Below are 26,963 nucleotides of genomic sequence, written 5' to 3' on the forward strand. Positions count from 1 at the left end.
ATTCTTGTCTTCTTCGTGTTCATTTAGATGACGAGCGAAATACTGCCACCAACTGGGATAGTTGGAAAATGTTTTGGCGCCATCATGATTACATAAAATAACCTTAAACTTCTTATGAGAAGTACAATAACTGCCTTTTATCGACGCATCATAAGTTATTAAGAAAGTGGCTTTCAAGTTAAACGTAATACTGTAACAGAAAAGACGTTTTGGCACCCAAAAATAACATTCACTCCGCACTTAAGCTGTGTCAGCCAAAATGGAGACTAAAGATACAGCAATGGTAAGCAGATTTAAATTTTTATCGTTTTGAAAGAAAGTATGTGTTTAGAAGTCAACAAACATTGAAAAGCTGAATATATTTCACTCAGAGTAATGTTAGAAATGTCATTTTAGGGATACTTAAACTGAAAAAGGGCGGGATAAGCATTTGAACCTTTCAGTTTGGTTTTTAATTGTGATGCAGTTTTAAAGCAAACACTCTTTTACAGCAATATTGTTATTCAAAGAGTTCCTAACTTCAAATTACATTTAAAAATAATAGTGGTACACTACCAAACAAAAAAATAGTACAAAAAGATTAAACACAGTTCAATTATGTATTAATATACATTTCACTCTGCTGGCACAGATAGATGATAGATAGATGGAGCAACAAAGATCAAATATTTGTTGTAAATTATTCATTTGGGGAACAATTATCTGAAAATTTCTGCCCTCAACCTTGTTGGGAATGACTCATACAAACCATGCATTCAGCAATATAATTCTCTTTCTTAGTTTTTCATTGAGTAATCCTACAGAAAGAAGAACAACTTTGGTTTGTCTTCATTCAATTGTTCTTGCTAAATTCCTAACAATGTGATATTTTCAATAGGCTTTGATTAGATATTATTGCAATGGGAAATACTTCAATCATGTCGCGAAAGCCACAGCGACTGCGCAGAAGAAATTTCGCAATGAACCTGTCTTCACTGTCTTCCGTGCATACGGCACTTTAATGCAAGGTAAGATTAACGTCATCAAATAAAATTATACTCTATTGCTGTTCATCTGCTTTTCATTCATACATCAATTTCTACATTCAACCGCAGGTGACGTTCGACAAGCTTCAGCCGAGTTGGACTTAATAAAGGATCGATCCGACGTGTCTCTCTGCTCTCTCATGGCACTCGTCTACGCCGAGAAAAAAAAGAAATCGCCGGGTAATCCGTCAACGTTGATCGTAGCGCATTCACACCAATGTTATTTAAATGCACGTCTTCATAACCACAGACAAAGATGTCATCCGTGAGCTTGAATCTAAAATCAGAGAGGATCGCAAAAGTACACCCCCACAGAGTCTGTACTACGCCGCCATGTTTCTTTGGCTATTGGGCCGAAATGACAAAGCGAGGGAATACATTGAGCGAATGATCAAACTCTCCAATGGTTCAAAAGAGGTAAGACAAAAATTAACCTTGGTGTGTCATTGTGAGTTTTGTGAACTTTTCTACAGCTTGTGTTTACTGTGCAGGGAATAATACTGAAAGCATGGATAGATGTGATGTGTGGGAAAGATGACTATGCCAGAAAGGCTGGAAAATATTTTGACGAAGGGCTGAAGGACGGACCCGATGCTTTTGCGCTAATGGGAAAGGTAAGCTAACGACAATACTTTGATTGAATTTCCTTCCTATATTTTACATTTTCTTCAAATTTGTTGATAATAGTAGATTTCTGTTTGTTTGTCCCAGGCACAATACTTTGAATATTGTCAAAACTACTCTGGAGCGTTAGATGTGATTAACAAGGTCATTGCCAGTTTTCCCAGTTTCTTACCTGCTCTCATTAAGAAGATGACCCTTTTTTTAAACCTCCAAGATTGGGATCAAACTACAGAGGCAGCGGTCAGGTAAGAAGTTACAATTTGGAATCCGGAGAATAAAAAGTTGTCATGACTGGAAATGAACACACTTCTCATTTCAGGGTTCTGCAAATGAATACAAACAACCTGGATGCTTTACATATGCTAACTTTGCATTCATTATGCATCAATGGAGATATTCTCGAGGTAAAATAAAGAACAATCTTTTTGAGTAGGGGAGCAACAATATTCTTGTAACTTGTTGAAACCGTTTTTCTCCCTTGTGTCAGTCAACAAAGCATCTTTCCAACCTCATTAAAAGTCTGCACGTGCAGGAACCGCACAACCCGGAACTTGCGCTCAGGATGTCTCTGGCCTTCAGTCGAGTTGTAAGTTGACGCTTTCTCATGGTTTGTCACACGTGGGATGTGAACATCATCTGTGTTGATTCCTTCTAGTGTGGACGGAATGAGACGGTGCTTGAGCAAGTGTTCAAAATGGTGGAAAAAGCTTTCGATGTCACGCAAGACAACTCGGAATTAGCGGCAGAGGTGGGCTACCTTCTGGTGCTTCAGGGCAAAATCAAGGAGGCCACCAAATGGTTTAAGACGGCTATGACGTTGGATGAGATGAGCCTCACCGCACTGACTGGTAAGTGGACAGAATTTGTGAAGCTGAGCTTCTGTCAATATTCTTTTTTCATTGCACAGGTATGATTTGGTGCCAGTTGATAGAAGGCTCACTCGAAGAAGCAGAGAAAGATTTGGAATTTCTGATGGAGATTCAAAAAACCTCTGGAAAATCAGGGGTAAAGTTTTTATAATTTTTTTTTTAAGTGATGGCATTTTTTATTTTTTTTGTCGACTTTCATTAGGAAATCCTCTACCTACTGGCACTCGTGGCGATTAAAAAGCACCGTCCCCAAGAAGAGATTACCAAGCTCTTGAAAGACGCAGCGGCAACCCACTTCTCGACCGTCCAGGGTCTACCTTTGGGGGTGGAGTACTTTCAGAAACTGAACCCTGACTTCCTCTTACAGATCGCAAAGGAGTATCTTGCTCTTTGTCTCCCTAAGGTACGACTCAGGGTTTATGTTTCTAGATTACGTCATTTTGGCTGATCTTATTTTATTTTTTTCTTTAGCCTCCAGCCCAGGGCCAGTCTCCTGCTCCTCAGCTCAGGCACTGTACTGCATTGTTGGACACAGTGGTCAAGATTGTGCCGGGGCTCCTTCAAGGCCTCTTCCTCCAAGCCAAAGTTCGATATCAGTCCGGTGAGCACGACAATTGAAATACGCCGTTTGGGGGCTTCTGGAAATGCCAGTTTTTCAAATCTGTGTCCATTCAGGTGATGTGGATGGTGCTCAGAGTAGCCTGCAGCACTGTTTGGAACAATGTCCTTCTCATACGGACGCGCATCTGCTCATGGCTCAGATCCACTTGTTGCGCGGCAATTTCACTTTGTGCTCGCAGTCGCTTGAAGTCTGCCTCAGTCATAACTTTGAGGTGAGAGTGTCATGGGTACAAAAGGTACGTGAAAAATATTTCAACACGTTTTCTTACTCCATCCCAGATTCGGGAACATCCCTTGTACCTCCTGATCAAGGCTCAAGCAAAGAAGAAAATGGGGGAGCTGACTGAAGCGATCCAGATTTTGCAAACGGCAATGAGTCTTCCCGGGGTCTGCGGGGCTGACTCAGCAGCCAAGTCCAAAACGAAAACAATCCAGCTGAGTTCTTCTGACTGTGCCTCCATCTTCTTGGAGTTAGCCGAAGCCTTGCGGCTCAGCAATAAACAGGTACAAAAAACTTTTTCAATTGTGTTTCTGGTAGATTTTTTTATTTTTATTTTAGTTTCATAGTCACATATATTGATTGTCTTTGCAGCAAGAAGCAGCCAAGGTGATGCAAGATGCCATCAACAAGTTCTCCGGCACTCCCGAGGAGCTTCGAGTTACTATCGCCAATGTCGATCTGGCTTTGTTTCACGGTGACACAGAGTTGGCACTCAATATGCTGAGAAACATTACACCTGAGCAGCTCTACTACATTCAAGCCAAGCAGAAAATGGCCGAAATTTACCTGAACCACAAAAAGGATAAGCGTCTGTTTGTGAGCTGCTACAAGTGCGTTGCATCTTCGTGTAACACTTGCTGAATATTTATTGTAGAGAATCAAAATTATAATTTTATATTGGTCATTTCTCCAGGGAAATAGTGGACAAGCTACCCAGTCCTCATACATACGTCTTACTCGGGGAAGCTTACATGCATATTTTAGAGGTAGGTGGCAAATGTACTTACTGTGTGTTTGTGTAGTGGTAAACGTAAAAATTATTTACAAATTGTAATGTGTCTTGCCACTCACCCTAAACGATTGTGCTTTCAGCCAGAGAAAGCCATTGAAGTGTATGGACATGCTTTGGAGAAAACACCAAAAGATGGAGCTCTGGTCAGCAAATTTGGAAAGTTTTTAGTCAAGACTCATTACTTTGATAAGGTTTGTAGGCTCTATATTTTTTTTTCCATTTAAAATGAGGATCAGAGCAAAGCCATTGTTGCCACACACAGGCATTACATTATTACGAAGCTGCACTGAAGACCGGACAGCAGAACTTCCTGCGCTATGACCTGGCCGAATTGCTGATGAAGATGAAGCAATACGAGCGCTGTGAGAGTGTTCTGCTTGAAGCGCTCTCCCATAAGGCAGGTACTTAGTGCTACTTATACTCTTCAGCCAACACGTTGAAAACATCACAAAAAACAGATGACTGGCATGGAAAATAATCCACTCTAGTTTGAGCCAGATCAACAAATCCAAATCGCACCTCAGAGATTTTGCGTACTAAAAAAAAATCTTTTCAAACGTTAATTTTTTCCTAAAATGTTTCCCCTCACACGCTCTACAAAATTCTATTTATTTCTTCATTTTATTTTTTCAAATTTTTCCACGGGGTGTCCAAGTGACTGGATTAACTGCACTGGCAGACGATTGCCGTTGTCTGATGCTGTTGGCAAAAGTCCAAAATAGGATTGACAAAGCAGAAGAAGCTTTAACATCCCTACAAAAGGTAAGTTCTATTTTTTTATATGCTTTTCAGGCTACATTTGCACTAAGTTCCCAGCCCATGTTAATTTTTGTTTTTGTTTGGCGATGATCCTTGAACTGAACACATTCGATGGACACCTCTCGACCTTTTACTCAAACTAGCAGTTCAGAATACTCAAGCAACTGCGCCATTGTGCCATTTAGCTGCCATCTTGTGACTTGAGCTGATGAAGTCCATTCTCTATTTCCATTCGATTATTATTGTCATTGCCAAATGGGACTTTTGCCAGGCGTGGGACGTACAAGCCAAAGTACTGAAGCGGGTGCCGTTGGAGCAACCTGACAGCTTTGACGTCCAGAAGCAGCTGGCTGCCAAGATCTGCACCGAGATAGCCCAACACTACACTAGTCAGAGGGTTTACGACAGAGCCGTGGAGTTCTACAAAAAAGCTCTTGTGCATTGTGAGACGGACCACAAGGTGGGTACTGCTACCGAATCCCAACGGAAGCAGCAAGAATCTCATCCATGTGGAATGTCACATTTCAAAAGAGTGTCGTATTGAGTAATTCACAAAACACATCATTTTAGTTGATGCTGGAGCTGGCACAGATATTCCTCACGCTAGATGAAGTCGATGCATGCCAGGAGCAATGTAACGTCATCCTGAAGAAGGACCAGTTTAATCAAGATGCAACTCTGGTGGGTTCTGTCTTGTGTCTTTCACCTCATGTCTGGCCTACCACAGTGGAACATCTTTCAACATATGTTTGTGTTTAGATGATGGCCGAGCTTATGTTCAGGAAAAAAGATCATGAACAAGCAGTTTTCTATTATCAGCAACTGCTGGAGAGCAAGCCAGGTGCTAAATCGCTATGTTTTGAAAATGTACAGACAGTCTGTAATCGGCCTCTTTAAATGAATTTAAATTTAAATCTGTGTTGTTGTTTCAAGAAAACTTCTCAACAGTGTCACGTCTCATTGACTTACTAAGGAAGGCGGGAAAGTTGGAAGACATGCCCGGATTTTTTGAAAGGGTGGAAAAAGATTCTCCCAGCGTTACATTTGAACCGGGCTTTAACTATTGCAAAGGACTTTATTTTTGGTGAGTCTGCTCTTTCTTGAGGTTACAAGTAGCATTTATTTTGCATAATGTATGACTCCATTTGTGCCTGATGCTCAGCTCTATGGGAGAACCCAATGCTGCTCTGCATCATTTCAACCAAGCCCGAAAAGACAACAAGTGGGGTCAAAGTGCTGTCCATAAAATGATTGACATCTACCTCAATCTCAACAATGACATGATGGGAATCGAGTTATGTCACTTAGATTTCAAAACTGGGTAAGATTCAGAAAAAAGAACCTGTAACGTAAGGACAAAAGGCTGAACTTTCCGGGTTTACTCTCATCAGGAGCTCCACAGAAAAGCAGGAAATGGAGAGGGTTGCTGTGGCAACAGCTCATCTGCTCTTGAAGGAATTGAAGCCAGAATCACCTGGAGGACATTTAAAGCTCCGTATGCTCGAGAACTACTGCTTACTGGCCACGAAACAGAAAGCTAATATAGAGAAAGCCCTCTCTGTTTTTACCGAGATCACGACTGGTATGGTAAGAAAACTTTGTTCTTCTCAATTTGCCAAAAAGTAAAAGCATCAAAGGTAATGTCGTCGTCTTGAGATCGTGTGATTGTAATGTTTGAATTCAGGAAGATCATGTGCCGGCACAGTTGGCCATTGCAACCACTCTCATGATGTTGAAACTAACCATCCAAGCAAGAAACCGGTTGAAACATATCGCAAAAATGACCTGGAATATTGTCGACGCCGACGAGTTTGAGAAGAGCTGGCTGCTCCTGGCTAACATCTACATCCATTCGGGAAAGTACGACCTGGCAGATGACCTCCTGAACAGATGTCTCAATTATAATAAGGTCAGTCACTGCTTTAATGCTGTATGTTGGTTTTTTTTGGACCATCCCATCGCAGCATCATTCAAAACCGTACTGAGGACAAATAGGAAGACCATTCTAATTGATTTTTTTTTTTTCAGTCATGCTGTAAAGCGTATGAGTATCGAGGTTTCATTCTGGAAAAAGAGGAGGCATTTCGAGAGGCAGCATTCAACTATAAACTGGCTTGGAAATATGGAAATCAATTTAACCCAACCATTGGTATGTGGATAATTATTTATCTTAAAGTTTGTTTCAAAACGAAAGCAGTCATAATATAATATGTTATGTCTCAACAGGATACAAACTTGCTTTGAACTACTTCAAATCGAAACAGAATTTTGACGCCATCGATGTCTGCCATAAGGTGACGAGATGTTTGCATCCTTCAGTGCGCCTGTATGTGAGTGCATATTTGTTTTATTTTATTCTCAGATCTTTTCTTTGCATCTATCTACAGGTGCTTGCTACTCATCCAAATTTTGTAAAAATTAAAAAGGACATCTTAGAGAAAGCTTTTGCTGCCTTGAGGCCATAGATAGACGTTTGACAGCCAGCCAGAGAAGCATTTCCTTACGACTTCAACGTAATTACTGCGCAGTGTCTTTAGAGTAACTAGAACTCTTCTTTAATTGAACACTTAGCAATATCACATGCCTACAAATTGGTCATGTGATATTGTAGTGTTTCTGTCATAGTACCTGTCAAATAAAAGCCATTATTTTCAATCAGTGAGTAGTTGAGTGGGAGGTGTGTCCTAGCTTGCTAATATTAGCTTCACATGCTACTGAAAGTGCTTATCATGCAGTGGCCGTACACTTTTTCAGTTACGAGATGAAACTAAGATATTAGCACTCATTAACGTTGCTTCAGAAAACATTCACACGAAATTTAAAAAAATGTAAGCGGCTCACTGTTCGCTTTAGATACTATGACATGATTGTTAGCTACAATGTTCAACAATCATTCTCAAACTTGTATGATATATTTAGAAAAACATGCCCATAAAGCCTTTGCATTGGTTAACCTCAGTATTATATTTCCATCCGGCCATGGGTATTTTCTGCTCCAGCATTACGTAACTGCGTGCATTGACTGATAAGTTTGAACTGTTGACGTTTACAGAGTTGATTCAATAGTGGGAGCGGCATGTGTCCAGCACGGGTACAACTGTTCCAGGAGAGACCTTTCCAGGCCGTGTCAGATATTATTTAGTCACTAACTGTGGCACATAATCGTTAACTCTCTGCGGCACATATCGATGCAAGTGTAAATCACATTGGCGGTGCAGCCGAGGCAGCTGTCGGTATCCCGTCGCGCGCAACGTAGTCCACGGACGTGATCAGATACTGTCGCAAGAGAAGTACATACTTATTTTTAGTCATACAAGCAAATTAGCATTGTAGAGAGTAGTTACATGATTGAGGTGTTGTACATCACAAAAGGCCATAAATATTGCATGCGCTGGTGCACTTAAAAGGAATGCTTCTGAAAACCTTTTAGAGGAAAGACTCAGGAATATGCATGCCCCCGGTTGTACTGCTGCAGCATTCTAATGGCCATCTCCATTGTGGTTTGTATGGGCCTTTATTGATCAAGTCATCCTTGAGTCATAGTGCTCAAAGATGCAGCCAGCTCCCTTGCTAATGAACTCCATATATATATATATATATATATATATATATATATATATATATATTTTATTTTTTTTCTCAACATGTTGCGTGATTAGCGCAGGCTGTTTGCATTCAGGTGCCAATTCACTTCAATGATGTCATTTGGAATTTAAACTGGACAGGTGGAGTACGAGAGACTTTTTAAGGAAGTGGTTCAATTGCGATTTAGTGCTCGGGGAAAGTGCGTGCGTGTGTCACTTGGACATCGGGGAGGGCTGGGAGAAACTAACCGCAACCTAATCTAATGGAATCGCCTTCCCATTTTAGGTAAATAGAATTAGAGCTCTTATGGGGAGCATTCTCAGATTTCTCTCTCTCTCTTTTTTTTTTTTTGTACTGTACTCTGAAGGCGGAAATAATCCACTCTATATAAATGACCAATTGACCAAAGAAGTCTTAAACCTTTGTGTGGGATTCCGAGGTGCTCGTTCATGAGCTCAGGAATGACACAGATGGACTCATCCAGTACTTATTCTGAACAAATAGTCTAATATAGCTAGACAGCAGTCACAGCAGTCGGTAATCGCGAAGGGGGCTTCCTTCTGCAGTCACTCTGTTGCCCCGCCCTTCTAACAATCGTCCATGTGAGACGTGACGGTTGAAACAGTCAATAACTGGTCACCATTCTTTTGTTTGTACTTCGGGTTTAGCTGTCACAAGCAGTAAAATGGCTGTCGGGCTGTAATAAATATTTGGACTATTATAAATTATTAATAAAATACTCCACCCACTTAAGATCCTAATTGTTTCCGGCAAAAGCCACAGAGCACACTCACAAACCAGAATAGAGCTCGTTCGACAGAGATTAGTTGAAACATAATACAGGATAGGAGGAAAAATCATGTCAGAAATGGGATGAATTTGACAATAGAAAAACAACACTTGATTGTTGCCCCACAGCTGGAGTGGTGCAGACACAGATAATGACAGTTTGCGTCTTTATGAGAGAGAAAAATGTACAATATTATAGAGTGCTATTTTTCCATATTTAAAAAAACAACAACACAAAAACCTTTTGGAGGGGGTGGGGGCTGCAACACATTAAGTCTAAGTTTATTTATATCAGAAAATCGTACACACCCGGGTGACATCATGGTGAAATCATTGTCATTAAACGAGAAAAGAAATGTATTAGGCATACTTGAGGTACATGTCGTCTTTATTCTTTTGGCTTTTCACTGAAATGGGTTATAGCAGTGTTTTGCATGCAGTATCGTTTATACACTACAAGCATTATGCATATTAATGACGGGAGATATTTGAGTCTGTTATCCAATGCTTTTGTCATCATGATCAAAACAATTTATGTATTGAATGTTTGAGTGACATGCAAAACATATTCACATTCATGTAATGATGCTCTCATAACATGGAACAGTAGATGTATTTTGCTATATGGGAAAACCAAGCCAATGTTAAAAATGTCACAAGAAAATGTAAACACAAGTAGGAGGTCACGCTAAATTTGTGACGACTTGTACAATCATTTAAAAAAAAAAAAAAAAACTTCCCGCAACCATCTAATTTTGATATAAATCGTGATAAATATTATGAGGTAAAACAAAAATCCATTTAAATGTCAGACACAAATATTTATGACACACAGGCTTAAATTAAATGGAAGAAAAAAAAAAAAGAAGCAGCTGCAATTAACCGGGGTGTCTTTTGAAAAAGTAGTGACCTTTTTAATGGCTTGAGCATTTGCAATTCACAGCTTCTGCTAGCTATTCAAATCTCAGACTGCCTCAATAAAACCGACCATTTGGCTTTATATCCTAAATAACCAATATTATGCAGAATCTACAACTTTGTAGTCATGAAATAATATGCTTGTTGATGTATTAGCTACAACTTAAAACAAACAGTAAGACATGAAGGGAAGACCTGTCCTAGGCTTTCGTAACAGGTTTGAGAACTGACTAGTGACACTGACGCCCCAACTGAGACAATATTACTGATAATCAGTCTGGCTGGAGTCTATTCTTAGAAATTTCGGGATACGTAATCAGCATTATGGAAAATGGTACACCGGAAAACACAGTGACCTGAGATAACCGCGATGATGATGCAACAAAAGTGAATGTGCAAAGTTTTACTGGCCAAGTGTGACTGATCTGACACTTGACAGGTCAACGTGATGGACTCGTTTAAACTTTAGCTGGCAGGGATTCCCAACTATGTTTGCCAAAGGAAATTGTCTAATTGCACTTGGTTGGTCCAAATGTTTAGTTACTACAAATAATATAGCTTTGTCTAGTGACAGGAAGAACCATTAAATGCTCTTACACTAGAAGTCAGAAGGACATTTTTGGGCAGTTTACTGTGAGATTTTTTATATATTGTAAAAAAAATGTTGGGAATCACTGGCTTGAGTTCATGTATCTGTTAACATGGAAGATACAGTGGAAGATCCAAAGTCAGCTAACTCGGAATGAAAATTTGCAAGTGCTAAAGTAAACAGTTTATTATATACTGTAGTTCCCTTCAGGCTTGTATCACAAATTTAAAAAAAATCACCTGTACATTTAATGCAATTTTTGCACCGATGGTATTCGCTGTATAGTAAATGGTATGGAAAATTGTTGACTCGGAAGTCAACCAAAGTGACAGAATGGATCGTCAACTTTGGATGTAGCGCTGTATTTAATAAATCGGCCATGTCATGTTATTTGCTTCGCATTACGAAGCAAGCAGCTGATGAAAATATCCTCCACACCACATGCATAATTCGGGAAATACATTCATGTGAATCCACATTGGCTGCAGCAAGTCTGACGTTTTTTTTTTTTTCAAGTATTCTAGACAGCTAGCGTGAAAGCAATCATGAACAAACCGCACGTTTCAAAAGTAAAAAAAAAACAAAGCGTATGAAAAGGCAATCGACAGATTCCAAAAGAATTTCTTCGCTTTTAAAATAAGTCGGCAAAACAATTCACCAGTCAGTGATATAGTTATAATAACCCAAGACACTGTGTAGCAGAGCTAAGCTGCAAGAGAAAGTAAAGCATGAACTACTGCGTCTTTTCGAACACTTGAGAAATGTTGCCCATCCTTTCTCAACAGTCTCGCTTCTAGAAAATAGTTTCACTGCTGCCTGAATGAGCCACGTTTCCCTTTTAGGCACCAAACTTTCGGCTCATGAGCGAAAAAGTCAGTTTGGCATAGATAATAATCCATACTTTGAGAAAGAGTCCAATGCCACTGTAAACATTTTGTCATTACTTACAATGTCTTTGCAACATCTCCCACATTCTTATGACTCATGCTCCGTGCCGTCTTTGCCATTGTCGTTTTCAGACGGTTGATAGGTTGAAGGTTCCTTTATCTCTGAGCTAGAAACTTCATTGAGTTTGTCCGTAACGGGGTCTTCTTTGTCGACTGGCTTTTCATCCTTTGGAATGTCGTCTTTGGCTCCCGCCAAGATTTTGGCAGCGGCGTGTCTCCGCAAATGCTCTCTGAATGCTCTCTGGATGACCGTGGCCGACGTGTCCTCCTGCCTGCGGCGAAGGGTGGTGGTGATAGGTTCGTAGGACAATTTGGAAGGATTGGAGGCCATGAATCTTTCTTCCATTTGCGCCCTTAGTATGTCCATCTCCCCACCCTCACCCAACACCCGTTTAGTGAAAGCGAAGAGAATGTCTAGGCAGTGGATGCGTTCGCCGCTCACCATGGGAAGATCCATCGAGATGAGTTCGATCTTGTTTGGCTTGGCTATGCGCAACGGCGGGTCCAAAGCATCGGCAAATTCCGACAACTTGTCGTACTCCATGAACTGGGTTGCGCTCGGATCAAACTTTTCCCAAACCTCGTAAAACATTTCGAAATCATCCTCGCTCAGAGGGTCGGCGCTCTCCTCCGTGGCTACGCCAAAGTTTTCCAGGATGACCGCAATGTACATGTTTATCACAATAAGGAAGCAGATGATGATGTAGCTCACAAAGAAAGCGATGCCGACCGAAGGAGTGCCGCAGTCACCTTTGACGGCGCTGCCGGGATGCTCCATGTTACTGTCGCAGTCGTCTTCGTATTTGTTGAGAATGGGAGCCAGGAGGCCGTCCCACCCGGCCGAGGTGGTGATCTGGAACAGGCAGATCATGCTGTTGCCAAACGTCTCAAAGTTGAAAAGGTCGTCGATGCCCGATTCCTTTTTCACGTAGGCAAAGTTTGACATGCCAAAGATGGCGTAGATAAACATCACCAAAAAAAGCAGGAGACCAATGTTGAACAAGGCAGGGAGCGACATCATCAAGGCAAACAAAAGGGTGCGGATTCCTTTGGCACTTTTAATAAGGCGGAGGACGCGGCCGATTCGAGCCAGCCGGATGACTCTGAACAAAGTTGGTGACACAAAATATTTCTCAATCAGCTCAGAGAGAGACATACCTGAAGGTGTAAGGAAACATTTGTTAGTCGAACAGAAAACCTCATTGACTCTCTACAAGAATTACACGGTCAATGCCGATGAATCGTACCGATAATTGAGAGAACGACGACGATGAAATCAAACACGTTCCAACCGTTGGTGAAAAAGTACTGGCGGAGTGCGATCATCTTCAACAAACACTCGCCCGTGAAGACGCAAATGAACACCCCGTTGATCCAGCTGAGAATTTCCTTCTTTTTATCCGACTGGTCGTCAGTTTCCACCATCATAGCAACCATGTTTAGCCATATGAGAACCATGATCACCACATCAAATGCTTGTTTTGTGGTCATGTCAAATATATAGGCTTGAATCTTGTTCTGAAATGGAACACAGACGGTGATGATGAATAGAAAAATCTAGAAGGCCGATGAGATTTGAACGGTACATACCGATGGTCTGGGAATAGGTTTTTGTGGTTTCTTGGAGCCCAGCTTTTTCATGGCATTGTAGTATTTCTTCTGTTCTTCAGTCATGAAGATATCTTGGCCTCCAAAGTATAGAGGGAATGTGACGTATGTTAAATCACTGCAAAGCAAATAGTTATTGAACGTCAAAATAACAGATTTCAAATACTTTGGAACTTCTAAAGTCAGACGTACTATTTCGAGAGTGACCTAAAATACGCCTTCCAGTAAAAAATTGCAATCCAATTAGCTTGCTCGAGCCTCCGCATATCTCGTAAATCAAACACAGTTGCGGATAGATTGTGTCTGTCCTTAGAGCTTCCGTTCAAAGTCAAAATCATATACAGTACTTGCTTACAATACAAAAGAACTTATCTTTCTCTTTTGCTGGTTGAAATTGTCAATGATGACACCAATGAAGAGGTTGAGTGTGAAGAAGGCGCCGAATATGATGAAAACAACAAAATACAGATACATCTTGAGGTTGATCTCGTAATCTGGCTGTTCTTCATGCTAGAATAGTACAAGATTAAATATTATTTTTGGCTCCCGACAGAAACCAGTGGAAAAACGCAAAATGTAAAATGGCATCACCTTGCTTGGAGAGTCGACCGCAGCATACATGATGTCCATCCAGCCCTTAAACGTAGCCTGTGTACATATTCCAAATCAGCCATTTAAAAATCAAGCATATGTTTACAGACGGATTCATCGGACGTTGACGTCACTTACCACTTGCAGCAGGGCGAGATAACCAAGTCCCACATTGTCAAAGTTGATTTTAATATTCTTCCAACGTGCGACATCCTTCCCCAAGGCCAAACATTGTGTCATGTTCTTCACCACACTGGGCGGGAAACGCTCATCTGTGGTTTTGTTGACACAGTGGTAGTACTTTCCGGCAAATAAGTTCACGCCCATGATGCTGAAGATGAGCCAGAAGATGAGGCACACCAATAGTACGTTGAAAATGGAAGGAATTGCCCCCAGCAGTGCATTGACAACCACCTGCATCAACACCCAAAGATGTATAACTACATGTAGTCCAACAAAATAAATGAACATTAGCGAGTGAATATCTTCCTCATGCCAAAAACATCAAATTGATGATAAACTATCAGAAGTCTCTCACCCTCATCCCCTCGAACCTCGAAAGGGCTCTCAAGGGCCTTAGAGCTCGAAGGGTTCTCAGAGACTTTATGGCCCCTAATTCGGCAAATCCCATAGTGTTGGCTACCAGACTGACCAGTGAAACCTAGATCACAAAACGACAAAAAGATGCTGGCACTCACCTCAATCAATGCCTGAATGGACGCCCTAGTGCAACTTACAGCAACAATGAGGAAGTCAAGCCAACACCAGGCATTTGTGAAATACTTGGCATAGCCGTAGGCCACCCACTTCAGTAACATCTCTAAGATGAAGATGTAGGTGAACATTTTGTCCGCGTACTCCAACATTGCTTTGATGCTCTTCCTGGTTTCGATGTAGACGTCTTCAAAAGCCTGTTTATGAACAAAACAGTACCAACGATTTTGATGGAAGGTGTTGACGTCACTAGCAAACTCTCCAAGGTAATTCAAGACTTACTAAAGCGCCACTACTAAGCAGGATCATGAAAATGATGAAGCTCTCGAACCAGTTGTGCTCCACGATTCGGAAACAGGTCTTTCTGATAGTCCACCATATTTTCCACCAGCCCACCTCAACATTGACTTGGCAACACAGGAACCTCTGCACACAGACTGAAAAGGAACAATCGACAAGCACGACTTTTAATTGACCGTAAAGATCAGTCACGCTTATGTTTGGACTGGTGCTCACCGTCAGGAAAGCAGGCGTCTGGTTCCATAGATTCCTCTAATTCATAATCTAGAGAGTCTCCGTCTTTTTCTCCCAAGTCCACCGTGCTGCCCTCAGACGTGCTGATTTGGCCATCGTCATCGATGGTCTAAATCAATGAAACCGAACAAGCACGATAAATTCCAGATGTTGACACATACATAATCCTTCCCCTTAAAAAAAATATATATATATTTTTTCCATGCCTTCTCCTAATGATGAAACACCTTCAGGAGCCTGCGGAACACCACAGAATGTGCTTACAGTAAACATAAGCATATATATACCATTAAACATTTATGCTGAAGACCCAGGCAAACTATCGAGGCAAAAGTATCCGAACACACTTCCTAATCAATTAAATAATCAATCGGCCCTTGGACTCCACCTTATATTTCCCCCTGAATCTTAATTATTCATCTTACTGAGGTCAACTTTATGCTTGTGCAGAAGTTTAAGTAAACTTTTGAGAGAAAGACACCCTTATCTGTAATAGCAAGACGTCCCAATAATTCTCATGATAATAGTAATAATAATTCATGACAGCGCAGTTGTACACGACGGTGAACGACAACCACAATACAAAACATATTGCGGATTTAATACCAAAGATTCGATAGTATATCGGCATAAGCACAAAATCCAATCCAACATTTCCCTCGTGGTAATAATGTTGACGCATGTATCCAGGCAGCGTTGCTCTCTCTCCCAGCCTTTGCACAGGGCGTGTCTGCTAAGAGTTAGAGCCTGAAAGGTTTCCTGGTAAATACTGGACGAGCCCCTCCACTGTCCTGGGACTGGCTAATGCAGTGCGGGGAATGATGTAAGCATGTAACTGTGATATGCTTGCAGCACTAAAGTTAATGTCTTTGTGCCACCAATTAAGCTTTAAATATACACTTGAAAATATGTCAATTATTTGTGATAAATTTGTGCGCAAAATGAATAGCAAGTGATTAATGTTATACTACTTTATATGTAACATAATAGTCTTCATTGAAAGTATTAAAGCCACAGGACATCAGGAAGTGAGGAGAAAATATTCAATAATCAATTTTTTTCTAGTCGTTCCCATTCCAAACACTACCATATTATACCCTAAACCCTGCGCTCAGAAAAAAAACTAGCTAGCGCTACTGTGAGGGAGAACAAATTACCCAATGACAAGACATTATTTCTCCGAGGTGGACTGGCGCCATTTGGGGGAAGGGGGGGCTTCCTGTGTGTCACGAGCTCACGGCTGAGCTCAACTGAATAATAACAATTAATAGTAAGGGCAACAAATCTTATAACCGATACTGCAAATGAGGTTGTGGGACAGGGGGAAGAATGAGCAGAAGAATTGTTATTTGTGTCTTTATCACATTTCAAAACGAAGATGCCAAAATGTGCCGCCGCTTAGTGACGGGGGGGGGGGAAATTCAAGCAGAAATTTGAAGAGCATCCTTACCACACGGCATCCCGCTGGATCGGACGAGACACTGCTGAAGTCCTCAGTGTTGAGGTTTTCAAAGTCAGACTCTCCCACCGCAATGGGAACATGGAGAGTCAGACTAGGGTTGTTGATGAAAGACATAATGGAATCATCAGTCTTGCTGCATACAATGTATTTGTCCCCACTTTTGTCCACTCCGGTCACATCGCCATTTCCGTTCCTCGGTAGCTCCTTAATGGTATGGTTGGGGACGCCGTTGGGTCCTGAAGTTTTATGAAAATCCTCTAGGGATGATTTGTCCTCTCCCTGGTTTTGCCCGTTATTCCCCATACAGACACTGTGACAAGTTCTCTGAAGTAAGGATTTGACAAAGGCGATGCCTTTATGGATCCGTGCGATAGCGATCTGCAAATTGTTTGTGTCGCTGTCGTCCTCAGTGGCAGCCAGGTTGTCCGCACTGAATGAGCTCAGTAGCAAGGCCAGGAACAGGTTGAGCACCTAGCAGATCATAAAAAAGACCAGTAAGATCAACATCTATAAATATCGTAAGACTACGAAAGCTTTGCGTACAAAACATGTTATTTTAAAGATCAATCGTTTGTATCAATTAGCTTGACCGATAGATTTGGATGACTCGGAGTTATGAATTGACCACAAGAGATGAAAATGTACCACGAGGTTTCCAATAACCATGACCATCATGTAGACAGTGATGCACATGGTTGGTCCAGCCACCTCCATGCAGTCCCACATGGTCTCTATCCACTCTCCACAAAGCACTCGGAACACAATGAGGAATGAATGGAAAAAGTCACTCATGTGCCAGCGGGGCAGGGTGCAGTCGCTGGAGATTTTACACACACAATCCTTGTAGCTTTTCCCAAATAGTTGCATGCCCACTACAGCAAAGATGAAGACGATAATGGCCAGCACCAGTGTCAAGTTTCCCAAAGCCCCTACAGAGTTGCCAATGATTTTGATAAGGGTGTTGAGAGTCGGCCACGACTTGGCCAACTTGAACACTCGCAGCTGTCAAAAGGACAAAAAAAGGCCAGAATTTAAGAAGACTTCAACTTTGTTCACAGAATGTTATACATGTTAAAACTCACCAATCGGAATGATCTCAAGACAGACATTCCAACAACGTTGGACAACCCGAGCTCCATTAAGCTCAAACTGACAATGATCCCATCGAAAATGTTCCATCCTTCCTGAAAGTAATAGTAGGGATCCATAGCGATGATTTTGAAGACCATTTCAGCTGTGAAGATGCCAGTGAATACCTTGAAGAAACAGAAATACCCTCTCATCATAAACTATCTACAGATATGAGATTTCTAAATCAAAAACCTCTTTACAGATTCTTGAACTCACCATGTTGCCCACACTCAGCGTCTTGGAGAAGTCTTTAGTCATTGGGTAGTGCTCCATGGCCATGAATAAGGTGTTGAGTACAATGCAGATAGTGATTGCTAAATCCGTAAATGGATCCATCACAATGATTTTGACCACCTTCTTGATCTTAAGCCAGACTGGACAACACTCCCAGATGAGGAAAGTGTTTGCAAAACTATACCAGCAGGGGGGACACTTTTGTCTCGATTCCTCAAGCTCTGTTGCAAGATTGGAATACCGCTGGTCAACATCTTGGGGATGAAAACTGGACACAAACATCGAACCTACCTTCCATTGTGCTGGTTATGACACTGGCTACGCTAAAAGTTCTGTTCCTGACCCCTGGGTCCTCAGGAAAGTCTGTACATTCCTGGTTGGTTCCCCCATCAGTGTCCGTGGTGTCCGCCTGGAGGGAGAGAAACACTTTTGTAAATGCCGAGAGTGTCAATGAGAAATACTAAACATTTCAACATTGTGAGGGATCATTTATCCATTCCAAAGGTTAGGATTACTTTCTCAAGATCCTTACAGTTCAGTTCAGTGTTGGCCTGATCAAGGGTATTTGGGATAGCAAACAAATGAGTACTGAAACCAGGTCAGTTCAGGTTGGATATTTTGGACCGTCCTGAAGTGGAAATACCAGAAAATAACTGAACTGAACTGGACCATACCGCACGAAATAAGGCGTCCGATCATCTTTTATAGTCCTCGTTAAGGTATCTCGGGATTGCTATGAAAAACCACCATCGGACCCGTTTAGCTTTGCATGCTTTACAAGATAGTCAGCAAAGGAATACTACTGAGGTGAAACGATACGGGACAACCCTTTCTTACTTTGTCTCTATTGGAGGTCCTATCTACGAGTTTAGGACGAAAGAGCCCCATAGGTGATAACGGGATTGAATCGACACCCATTAAGGACACTACTCCGTTGCAGTCTACAGTGCTCTGCTTCATCCTGCAGGGTGAAAGCACGGGATGTGGCAAGAAGCTGGATTGGCTGATACTGCTTCCGTGGCGGTCACACCTCCGGGTAAAAAACAAAGAAGTTCTTCGACTCCGGTTGTCCTCAAAAATGCTGTTCTCATCATCTGCAAACTCATTTTCTGAGCCGACATCTTGTGATTGGCTTTGGAAACTGAAAAGGCTGGTCCTGCTGTTCCGTCTGGATGAGAATGGGGGTCCGTGAATACTCAGAAAGGACTAAGAGAGAAAGATATTCTTCAGTAGCAAGGACGAATACACGGGGAGTGTGAAGAAGAAACAACTTTAGAACGATCATATGAGCTGATGACATGAAAGGGGCGATGAAGAGTGGCGAGATGATAAGGATGATGACCAATGCGCAAATTAAAAGCCATATTTGCCATGACTGAAAACCACGAGGATGAGGAGGAAGGAAGCAACTGCTATTGATGCTGGCGCTAATGGTCTAAAGCATTTCAAGGAAAGCCAAATGAAAAAAAAAGCATCTCGGTGACATCATCAGCAATGACGAGAGTTGAGAAGAAGATTTTGATGATGATGACGATGCGCCACGAGCACGTAAAGAAGCGGATTTTTCAGGCTTAGTTTTCAATGAAAATAACAGCATGGATTTCTGAATCAAGAAGATAATGTCAGCTTGGACATGCAAGGCGTAACAACTTATAAGTCTCAAGTCTTCATTAATTTGATACATACAGTGGAACCACTGAGGTCAATGCCTCAGTTTTTGTATTCCAAAACATGTTCCAATCTAAAAGGATGGAACTCGTGCATTTTGAAAAATCCTTTATTTGGAGGTAGAATTTGAAATTACATTTGACTTCTTAGGTTCCACTGTATTTAAGATGAACGGATGGACAATATGTCACAATGCGTGTGAGGTGTTGCCATGGTAACTCGGTTGAATTGCCTTCAAATAACAGCCTTTTTTAAAAAATCTAAACATTTAGGGCCTGATTTACTAAGATACCAAAAATTGGCTGTGATGGTTTTCACCATGAAATTTTGGAAGAGCACGACAAGCATTTTGAGCGTCAGGAAACAAACCAAATTCTGGCTGTGCCAGTAAATCAGGCCTTCAGAGCATCATTACGTTGTTAAGCCAAGACACAGAACACCACGGACAGATGAGCTGTCAATTGGTACTGAACCTGGTGGGCTGATGAGCACTTCATGTCATAGTTGAGCACATTGGGCTCCATAGAGAAGCGACATCGGGCCTTCTTAATACTCTCCTGAGACTCGGACTTTGAGACCTTGCTCTCGTCTTTTCTTTTTCTCCGCCTGTTGCTTCGCTCTTTGGCACTTTTGGAGCTCAGCTTGGAGGTTTCCGAGGAACTCTCCATCATGCCACCGGCGGGGTCGCTGACCTCGCCGTGCTCTGCGGACACCACCGCTGTGGCCTGGAGAGGGAAATGTCAGATTTACAAAAAGCACATTTGACGGAGACAATTTTATCTCTGGTAACGCAATAACGCATCTCTGTTATTGGATTATATGTTATGACATTTAACGTGAATAGATCGATGGCCTTTAACAAGATGACACCAAATCAAATACAAACGGCAATCGTCTTATCGGGCTGACTTTAGTATGGAACTTTTTCACTTCTTTTGACTCGCAACGAAAAATCCAAAAACGGACAAAGCTTGTAAAACTCGTAAAATGCGGTTTTCATTACTCCGGGCACAACTTCATTTTTATAACGCCGGTAATGAATAATAAGCTGACCCACCTGAGCATCTTCTTGCTGTCGTTTGACTTGTTCCAGCATGGCCTGAAACTCCTCCTCCTTCTCCTGAGCCTCCTTAATGGTGGCCTGGCTCTGTTCTTCGTATGCCATAGCAACCACGGCCAAGATCAGGTTAATTAGGTAGAAGGAGCCAAGGAATATGACCAGAACAAAGAACACCATGTAGGGCTTTCCAGATGCTCGTAATGTCTATGGGGAAAAAAGAAATGACATCATGTTTGCAGTTTCTATGAATTATGAGTGAATTGCCATCCATTTCATTCGCTGGAATCACTGAGTGGATCTTAACAATTTCGTGACCAGGCTGATTCACAACAAAAGACAATGAGACCCCCCCTCCGCAGATTATCGCCGATTTCTCAGTGTTAACGGGAGCCATGATACACAACTGTTTGTCTGAGTCACGTCTCTTTATTCATTCTGGTTAAGGCGAACCTGAGCTTTATTTGAACAACCTTTTCAAAATGAAGGTTTCCAAATATTGTAATGTGAGAAGCCTTTTTGCACAAGCAAACCCGTGTTGTTGTATGTAGACAGGCAGAAAAAAACATATGCCGCTCATCCGTTAACCTATGAACATTAAGAATGAAGCAATACTATGTTGTTCATTTGAGTAGTCAGTCTTCTCTGTAAGAGGCTTTGGAATTCATCGGCAACTGAAATCAAATTATTTCCAATATAAAATCCTTCACACGAAAGGTTAAGTGTTGGCTTGGATCAAATCAGAGCTGCACTGAAAAAGGCTAAACGTATTTGTTATATTGAGAGTATTTTACTGAACGATTCAACTCGGGGCTTGCATATAAAATTAGATTAAATCAAACGTTTTGGTTTGATTATCAAACATTACATATATTACCTGCTGGTACAGATTTTCCCAAAAATCCTGAGTCATGAGTCTAAAGAGAGAGAGAAATGCCCATCCAAATGAGTCAAAACTGGTGTAACCGTAGTCTGGGTTCTTTCCCACTTTGATGCACGAAAACCCTTCAGGACACTGCCTGCATCAAAAAGACAAGAGATGGCATCACAAATGTACCCTAAACCAAAATGCGGCAAATTCAAAACCCTTGTACCGTATTTCAAATCGTCTATCCCCATTGAAATGTATAGAAATGGCATTAATCCGTTTCGATCAATATCTCCTTTGATATTTGTTGGATTTTGTTATCTACTTACCCAGCCTCACTGCCGTTTCCACAAAGCAACGGATCCCGTTTGCCTGGGAGGTAATAGTAATTGTCTGGGGGAGACAATAATGTGGTGGTTGTAGTTGATTAAAAAATGTCACACATAGCCAAGCCACATAATATGGGTTATAGTTTGTTTGTTTTTTTCAAATACTCACCATTATCAAGTGAATACTCAGTCCAATTGAAAGCTTCTTCCTGGGCACTGTTATCTGTTCCGTTCATGTAGGACTCAATGGAAAATGTGTCATTGATGGCGGAATTATTGTGTACTGGCATAAAGACGCATTTCTGCTTTAAATGACCCATAAATAGTTGTAACCCTATGAGGGCAAAGACGCTCAAGCAGAAGACAGTGAGGATCATCACATCAGCGAGCTTCTTTACCGATTGGAACAGCGCACCGACGATTGTCTTCAAGCCTACCAAACACAGCCATATTTTACTGTTATTTGAAGAAGTAGGTCGCAAAATGAGCAGTTCAGTTTCACGGTTCACTCAAATTTTGGCACGTAAATAGTCATGCAGTTAAGCGAATGTGTCTTTACAGCTTACCTGGGATCACAGAAATTGCTTTTAAAGCTCTCAGCACTCGGAACGTGCGAAGAGCAGAGAAACTCCCGAGGTTTACAAACTCGGTGACATACCTGCAGGGAAACTTCGGATTAAAAACTGAGAAAGGACAGTGAGCACAACATGTAATCAGTATTAAAGGCCCTTTAACGTTTCTAAAAATAAATATGTCTTGTAAAATTGATACCGAGATGGTGTTGTTAAAAACTCTGCCAAATTTGAAAAAAAGACAAGGTCAGATGCTCTAAAATGGCCACGCAACATTTTTGCTAGCTAGCTAGCTTGCTTACTAACTGCATGTCACAATTCTGCTTATATAGTGGGGAGGGGCGACTCATTCCGTTGAGGACAAGTGCATCACTCGGCCCAGTTTTAGTTGATCCCCGAGTCCGTAACACTTCTAGATCGGACAGTTTGGGCTCGATGTTTATAGCAAGTGAGATTACGCCCATTGAGAAACCAAGTTCACTTCAACATACTGTACATAGATTTGTGTGTGAAACTACTTACGCCATGACAATGACAGAGAAGTCCAGCCAGTTCCACGGATCTCTAAGAAAGGTGAACTTCCCTATGCAGAACCCTCGGGCTAAAATCTTAACAAGAGATTCAAATGTGTAGATTGCAGTAAATGTGTATCTGTTGGGGAAAAAAACAAAACAATATCAGCATCTTATTCAATTTGATTCAACGTGTAACCAGAGGGAAAAAAAAACATACTCGACATTCTTGGCCCAGTCGGGCGGCCGACTCAGTGTCATGAATACACAGTTGGTGATGATAGTGCACATGATCACCAAGCTGAACAATGTGCACAATGGTGTCAAGGAAAAGCAATTTGTAAAGTCAACACTGCGCATGCGGCACTCAAGTTACACAACATTTTGTACCGAAGTATCGTAGACATGCGGCCTTATCATTTCAAAAAGGATATGAGTGGACCAAAATCCAAATCGATATTCTTCTAAGGGGATTAAAGGGGCTGAGGAGGTACACAGCTGGAGCAGCGTTGAACCGGAAGATGAAATTTCCTTTGTTTATTACTATGAACGTCTGGGAAACAAAAAGACAAGTCGACCAATCATATCAGCACTTTACGGCAAATTTACGAGCGCTCGGCACTGCGGTTCATTGAACACTCAACAAATCGCTAATCACATTTCGGAGACTGCTGATTCACATCTTGTGTTTTATTGTCTTTTTGTCAAGACCTGACCACTCCCCGGCCCTTCTTCACTCCATCCAACCCCAAAGAGAAACCCATCGGGTCATATGATCAATTAAGCCTGTTGCTTGAACAAACCTACTTTTTGATTACTGTAGAAGGGGTCCAGGTCTTCCACCGGTGTGGAGACCAATCCTTTTGGGACCTCCCCGTACACCAGGGGGACAGACTTCCCCGCCTCCAAGTCTCGACTAGGCTTGGGTTCATCCTCTTCGTTGCGTTTTCTCTTATCTCCCTTTGTTTTTTTGGCATTTTCCTCTGCGATCCGCTTCTCGATGGCCTCGAGGGAATTGCGACTAAAGCGACGGAAGCTGTCTGGTCCTGGCGGTACAAGCAGCTGCGCCATCTTTTCATCCTGCACCTTCAGAGTGCACAGCTAGCCTCCCGCATGAAAAAGGCCTGCACAGAGAAACGTTGTTATTGTTTTCAAACAGAAGAACTTTACTTTGTTCTATGTATCTATATATTCCAGCCACCAAAGGCTTTAATATATAAACAAGATGGCCACGCAGATGTAAGCAGGATTCCGCCAAAAACATTCCAAAATGTAAAATCCAGAGATGAATAGAAAACTAGAAAGTATGTAGCACGCTTTAGCTTTGGTGTCAGTGCAACACCATGTTTGCATAAGTGAATATTATTTATAAATGTATGAAATATTGATTGATTCGGGAGATGCGTTAGATGAACTAAAATCTAAGTAAAACCCCAATTTTGGTCAAAGGTATTCAGAACATTGTGTAGCTGTTTTGCTAGCACGCTGACGTATCGCTAGCAGCCATTATTTTTATATGATCGTCCGCTTCACAACCAAAAGGACAAAAAAAAAGTCACTGCAGGCTCGCTAGTCTTGAAGTTGACAACAAACTGCTTTTCTTTTTGTGACACAAACCCAACACTGGAGGCCAACACCCTAGCGCACGAGTAAAAACGAAGAGCAATCAGCTAAAGTGGTCACACCTCACACAGCCAACTCACCCGACACTACTCTCATGAGTCCGCCTCACACTTCTCTCTCCCCTGTAGCCATGGCAAATCATGCCCAACTCCAGACATTGTCATATAAATCACCAAAATATAAATCCCCAGATTTAACTGCAGCTATAAAACTTTAAATCACTCTCCTACAAAATGGCATATATGGAGCTAGCACACGCTAGTTCTCAGTGGCTCTAATTAAAACTCATCTTGCTTTTTAGGCGAGTGTTTTCTCTGTGCCAAAATAAAAATCCAATTGTTACTGAATGATAACAGTCCGTCCGTTCATACGTCATTAACGTAAGATTCTCTATCAACCGAAGACTGCTAACCTCCCCCATGCTAACAGTTTACTAGTCTTGAGACCAATGTTAGGCCAACTCATTGCTATTTTAGTTCATTGATTCATTTCATTGCTGGTTTAAGCCTAGCCTATCATTCCGACCTCCAACATGTCAACCAAACAGATACCAATCACATGATTGGAATTTCGTCCCCATTACGGTCAAAGGGTAGTTGGTGCGCGAGAGTCCGGCTACATTTCATTCGGAACGTAATCATCATCCGTTGAACAAACTCGAGTTCTTTCTATCGTGTTAAGAAGCCATGATCCAGAGAGGGCACATCCAAATTCCTACCAAGGGAGGTAAAATTAGACCTAATTATGTCCCTCGTCGTCTCAGTGGATAAAATTAAAATTGGACATGACAATGATGGATTGCAGGTGAGATTTCCCTCCCTTAGCAGCATGAACAGATTCATCCTGCTAATAGGCTTGACTGCTGTGATGTGTGAGGGAGCCCATTGCGCTATTAAATATGAATGCACTTCAGACTGCAGCGCTCTGCCACTGAGAGCTTTTTTGCCTTTGGTTTTAATAGTGTAATAGTATACTTCCACACTTTGCATTGCGAAGCAAGAAATCAATCACAAACAAAGCTGGTCAATCAAGTTGCCCACAGCGTGTGTGACATAATCGCAACAGCGGAGGGGAGAGTTGAAAACTCGAAATAGCTATTGCACTTTTTCAAGAACTGGATATTAACTTGTGATGACTCATTTCAGGAAGTGTTTATATGTTTATCACTGACTGGGGTCATTGAATTTGTGTTTTGAATTGTGCTTTACAATTTTATGTCATTTGTGTTGTGTATGTTATGGTGGAATCCTCACAATAGCAAAGTCTTTTTTTTTTTCCCCTTGTAAATGGTCCAGGATTACATGGTAAAAAAAAAAAAAGGTTTTCATTCAGACATAGTTGAAATATTGACATTTCAAATGATCAAAATCAGAATTAACCTTGACAGGGGGTCGCCATGTGCATCATTCGTCCGCTACCAACTCATTACACTCCACTTGAGATACGCGCTGACGCTTTGAAGCTTCAAATAGAGCCACTCCGCTTTATCGGCAACCTGTCGGCATCACCGACTCGACCAAGCGTACGTTCAACTTTTCCTCGGAGCGCAATGTACAATCTTAACAACTGACGTTGTTTTGAATTGCTGTCATGAATTTGAGTGGGGGGGGGGGGGGGGGGGATGGATGAAACTTTTCTGAGACATTCTGCCTGTGTCAACACTGGCAAATTATTGTTGACAAGGAACACACATCAATTTCAGATACATGAAATTAATGTTCGTGTAGCTTTTGGACTTTTCGGGGCGGGTGTAATGGGTGCCATCAAGAGAGTCTGAATTTGAATGTTACAAGACGAATATAAATTGTAATTTGAGTCTGTATACACTCTCCATCCTTTTTATTAGGGACAGCAGCATCAAATATTAGCTCGACTAGTGTTACTAGTAATATTAAATGAATGCGCAAATGACTTTCCGTCATTGATATTTATCTATGAAACTATCAAATAATTCGCTTTTTCTGACAATGCTCGTACAGAGCCATCACACTATTGAATTTTGTAACCTCCTGTGGGACTTGTTTTAAGTGCTGCCCACCAATGCTTTGCCTCTTTGCAGACAACACGATTAAGCGGTGGCTCATTTAGGGCGTTGGCGACGAGGAACCGCCAACACACACACTCGTCTACGTGTAGATGTTTGACGTGCCGGCTTCCATAGGCAACGGCGCGCACGGATGTCTACGCTCTGGCACGAAAGCAAACAGGACAGGCTGTAATTGACGGCAATCTAATAAGGCTGTTGACAGCCATGCAAACAGGAAGTGCTGCGAGCTGGAGTGTGGCCTTAGAACTGCCGCCATGCCCATTAATGACTGCAC

General features: G+C 41.7%; 2 protein-coding genes across 6 annotated transcripts; one reads left to right on the plus strand and one right to left on the minus strand.

The window, feature by feature from the left end:
- The first annotated feature begins 85 nt into the window (after positions 1 to 85).
- Positions 86 to 26,850, plus strand: LOC147051207 (tetratricopeptide repeat protein 21B-like). Of its 5 annotated transcripts, none has more exons than XM_085919859.1 (29): positions 86 to 283; positions 878 to 1,007; positions 1,095 to 1,205; positions 1,276 to 1,442; positions 1,499 to 1,639; positions 1,737 to 1,894; positions 1,969 to 2,053; positions 2,137 to 2,235; positions 2,305 to 2,497; positions 2,557 to 2,654; positions 2,721 to 2,921; positions 2,990 to 3,119; positions 3,194 to 3,351; positions 3,419 to 3,643; positions 3,732 to 3,970; positions 4,054 to 4,126; positions 4,233 to 4,343; positions 4,415 to 4,553; positions 4,808 to 4,914; positions 5,183 to 5,371; positions 5,482 to 5,592; positions 5,671 to 5,752; positions 5,845 to 5,995; positions 6,074 to 6,232; positions 6,303 to 6,498; positions 6,596 to 6,820; positions 6,940 to 7,060; positions 7,138 to 7,241; positions 26,702 to 26,850. In XM_085919859.1, exons 1-29 carry the CDS (start codon positions 260 to 262, stop codon positions 26,801 to 26,803), a joined length of 4,029 nt encoding a protein of 1,342 aa, XP_085775985.1. In that variant the 5' UTR covers positions 86 to 259; the 3' UTR covers positions 26,804 to 26,850. The 5 variants fall into 5 exon arrangements, 4 of the variants coding, with proteins under 4 accessions (XP_085775985.1, XP_085775987.1, XP_085775988.1 ...); XM_085919861.1 differs by having other exon boundaries at positions 1,517 to 1,639; XM_085919862.1 differs by lacking the exon at positions 26,702 to 26,850 and adding an exon at positions 7,299 to 17,851 and having other exon boundaries at positions 7,138 to 7,205.
- Positions 11,443 to 24,113, minus strand: LOC147051208 (sodium channel protein type 2 subunit alpha-like). Its single transcript, XM_085919876.1, is given in 25 exon segments — positions 11,443 to 12,897; positions 12,987 to 13,257; positions 13,330 to 13,434; positions 13,720 to 13,857; positions 13,939 to 13,995; positions 14,077 to 14,352; positions 14,477 to 14,599; positions 14,676 to 14,849; positions 14,935 to 15,089; positions 15,169 to 15,295; positions 16,637 to 17,119; positions 17,294 to 17,655; positions 17,658 to 17,904; positions 17,996 to 18,234; positions 18,305 to 18,422; positions 20,155 to 20,399; positions 20,735 to 20,945; positions 21,616 to 21,757; positions 21,936 to 21,999; positions 22,105 to 22,368; positions 22,502 to 22,593; positions 23,030 to 23,158; positions 23,240 to 23,329; positions 23,454 to 23,572; positions 23,827 to 24,113. Coding segments are annotated over 25 exon segments (5,625 nt in total). The 5' UTR covers positions 24,091 to 24,113; the 3' UTR covers positions 11,443 to 11,767.
- Positions 26,851 to 26,963: the final 113 nt, after the last annotated feature.

This window comes from Syngnathus leptorhynchus, chromosome 9 (genome assembly GCF_054491065.1).
Source record: "Syngnathus leptorhynchus isolate UIUO chromosome 9, UIUO_Slep, whole genome shotgun sequence".
NCBI classification, from domain to species: domain Eukaryota; kingdom Metazoa; phylum Chordata; class Actinopteri; order Syngnathiformes; family Syngnathidae; genus Syngnathus; species Syngnathus leptorhynchus.

Bases quoted from the DNA above. Each gene is read 5' to 3' on its own strand.
- LOC147051207 (XM_085919859.1), top strand. From the start codon at position 260: ATGGAGACTAAAGATACAGCAATG. The intron at 284-877 runs GTAAGCAGATTT...TATTTTCAATAG, and splicing joins AGACTAAAGATACAGCAATG to GCTTTGATTAGATATTATTG. The intron at 3,352-3,418 runs GTGAGAGTGTCA...ACTCCATCCCAG, and splicing joins GCCTCAGTCATAACTTTGAG to ATTCGGGAACATCCCTTGTA.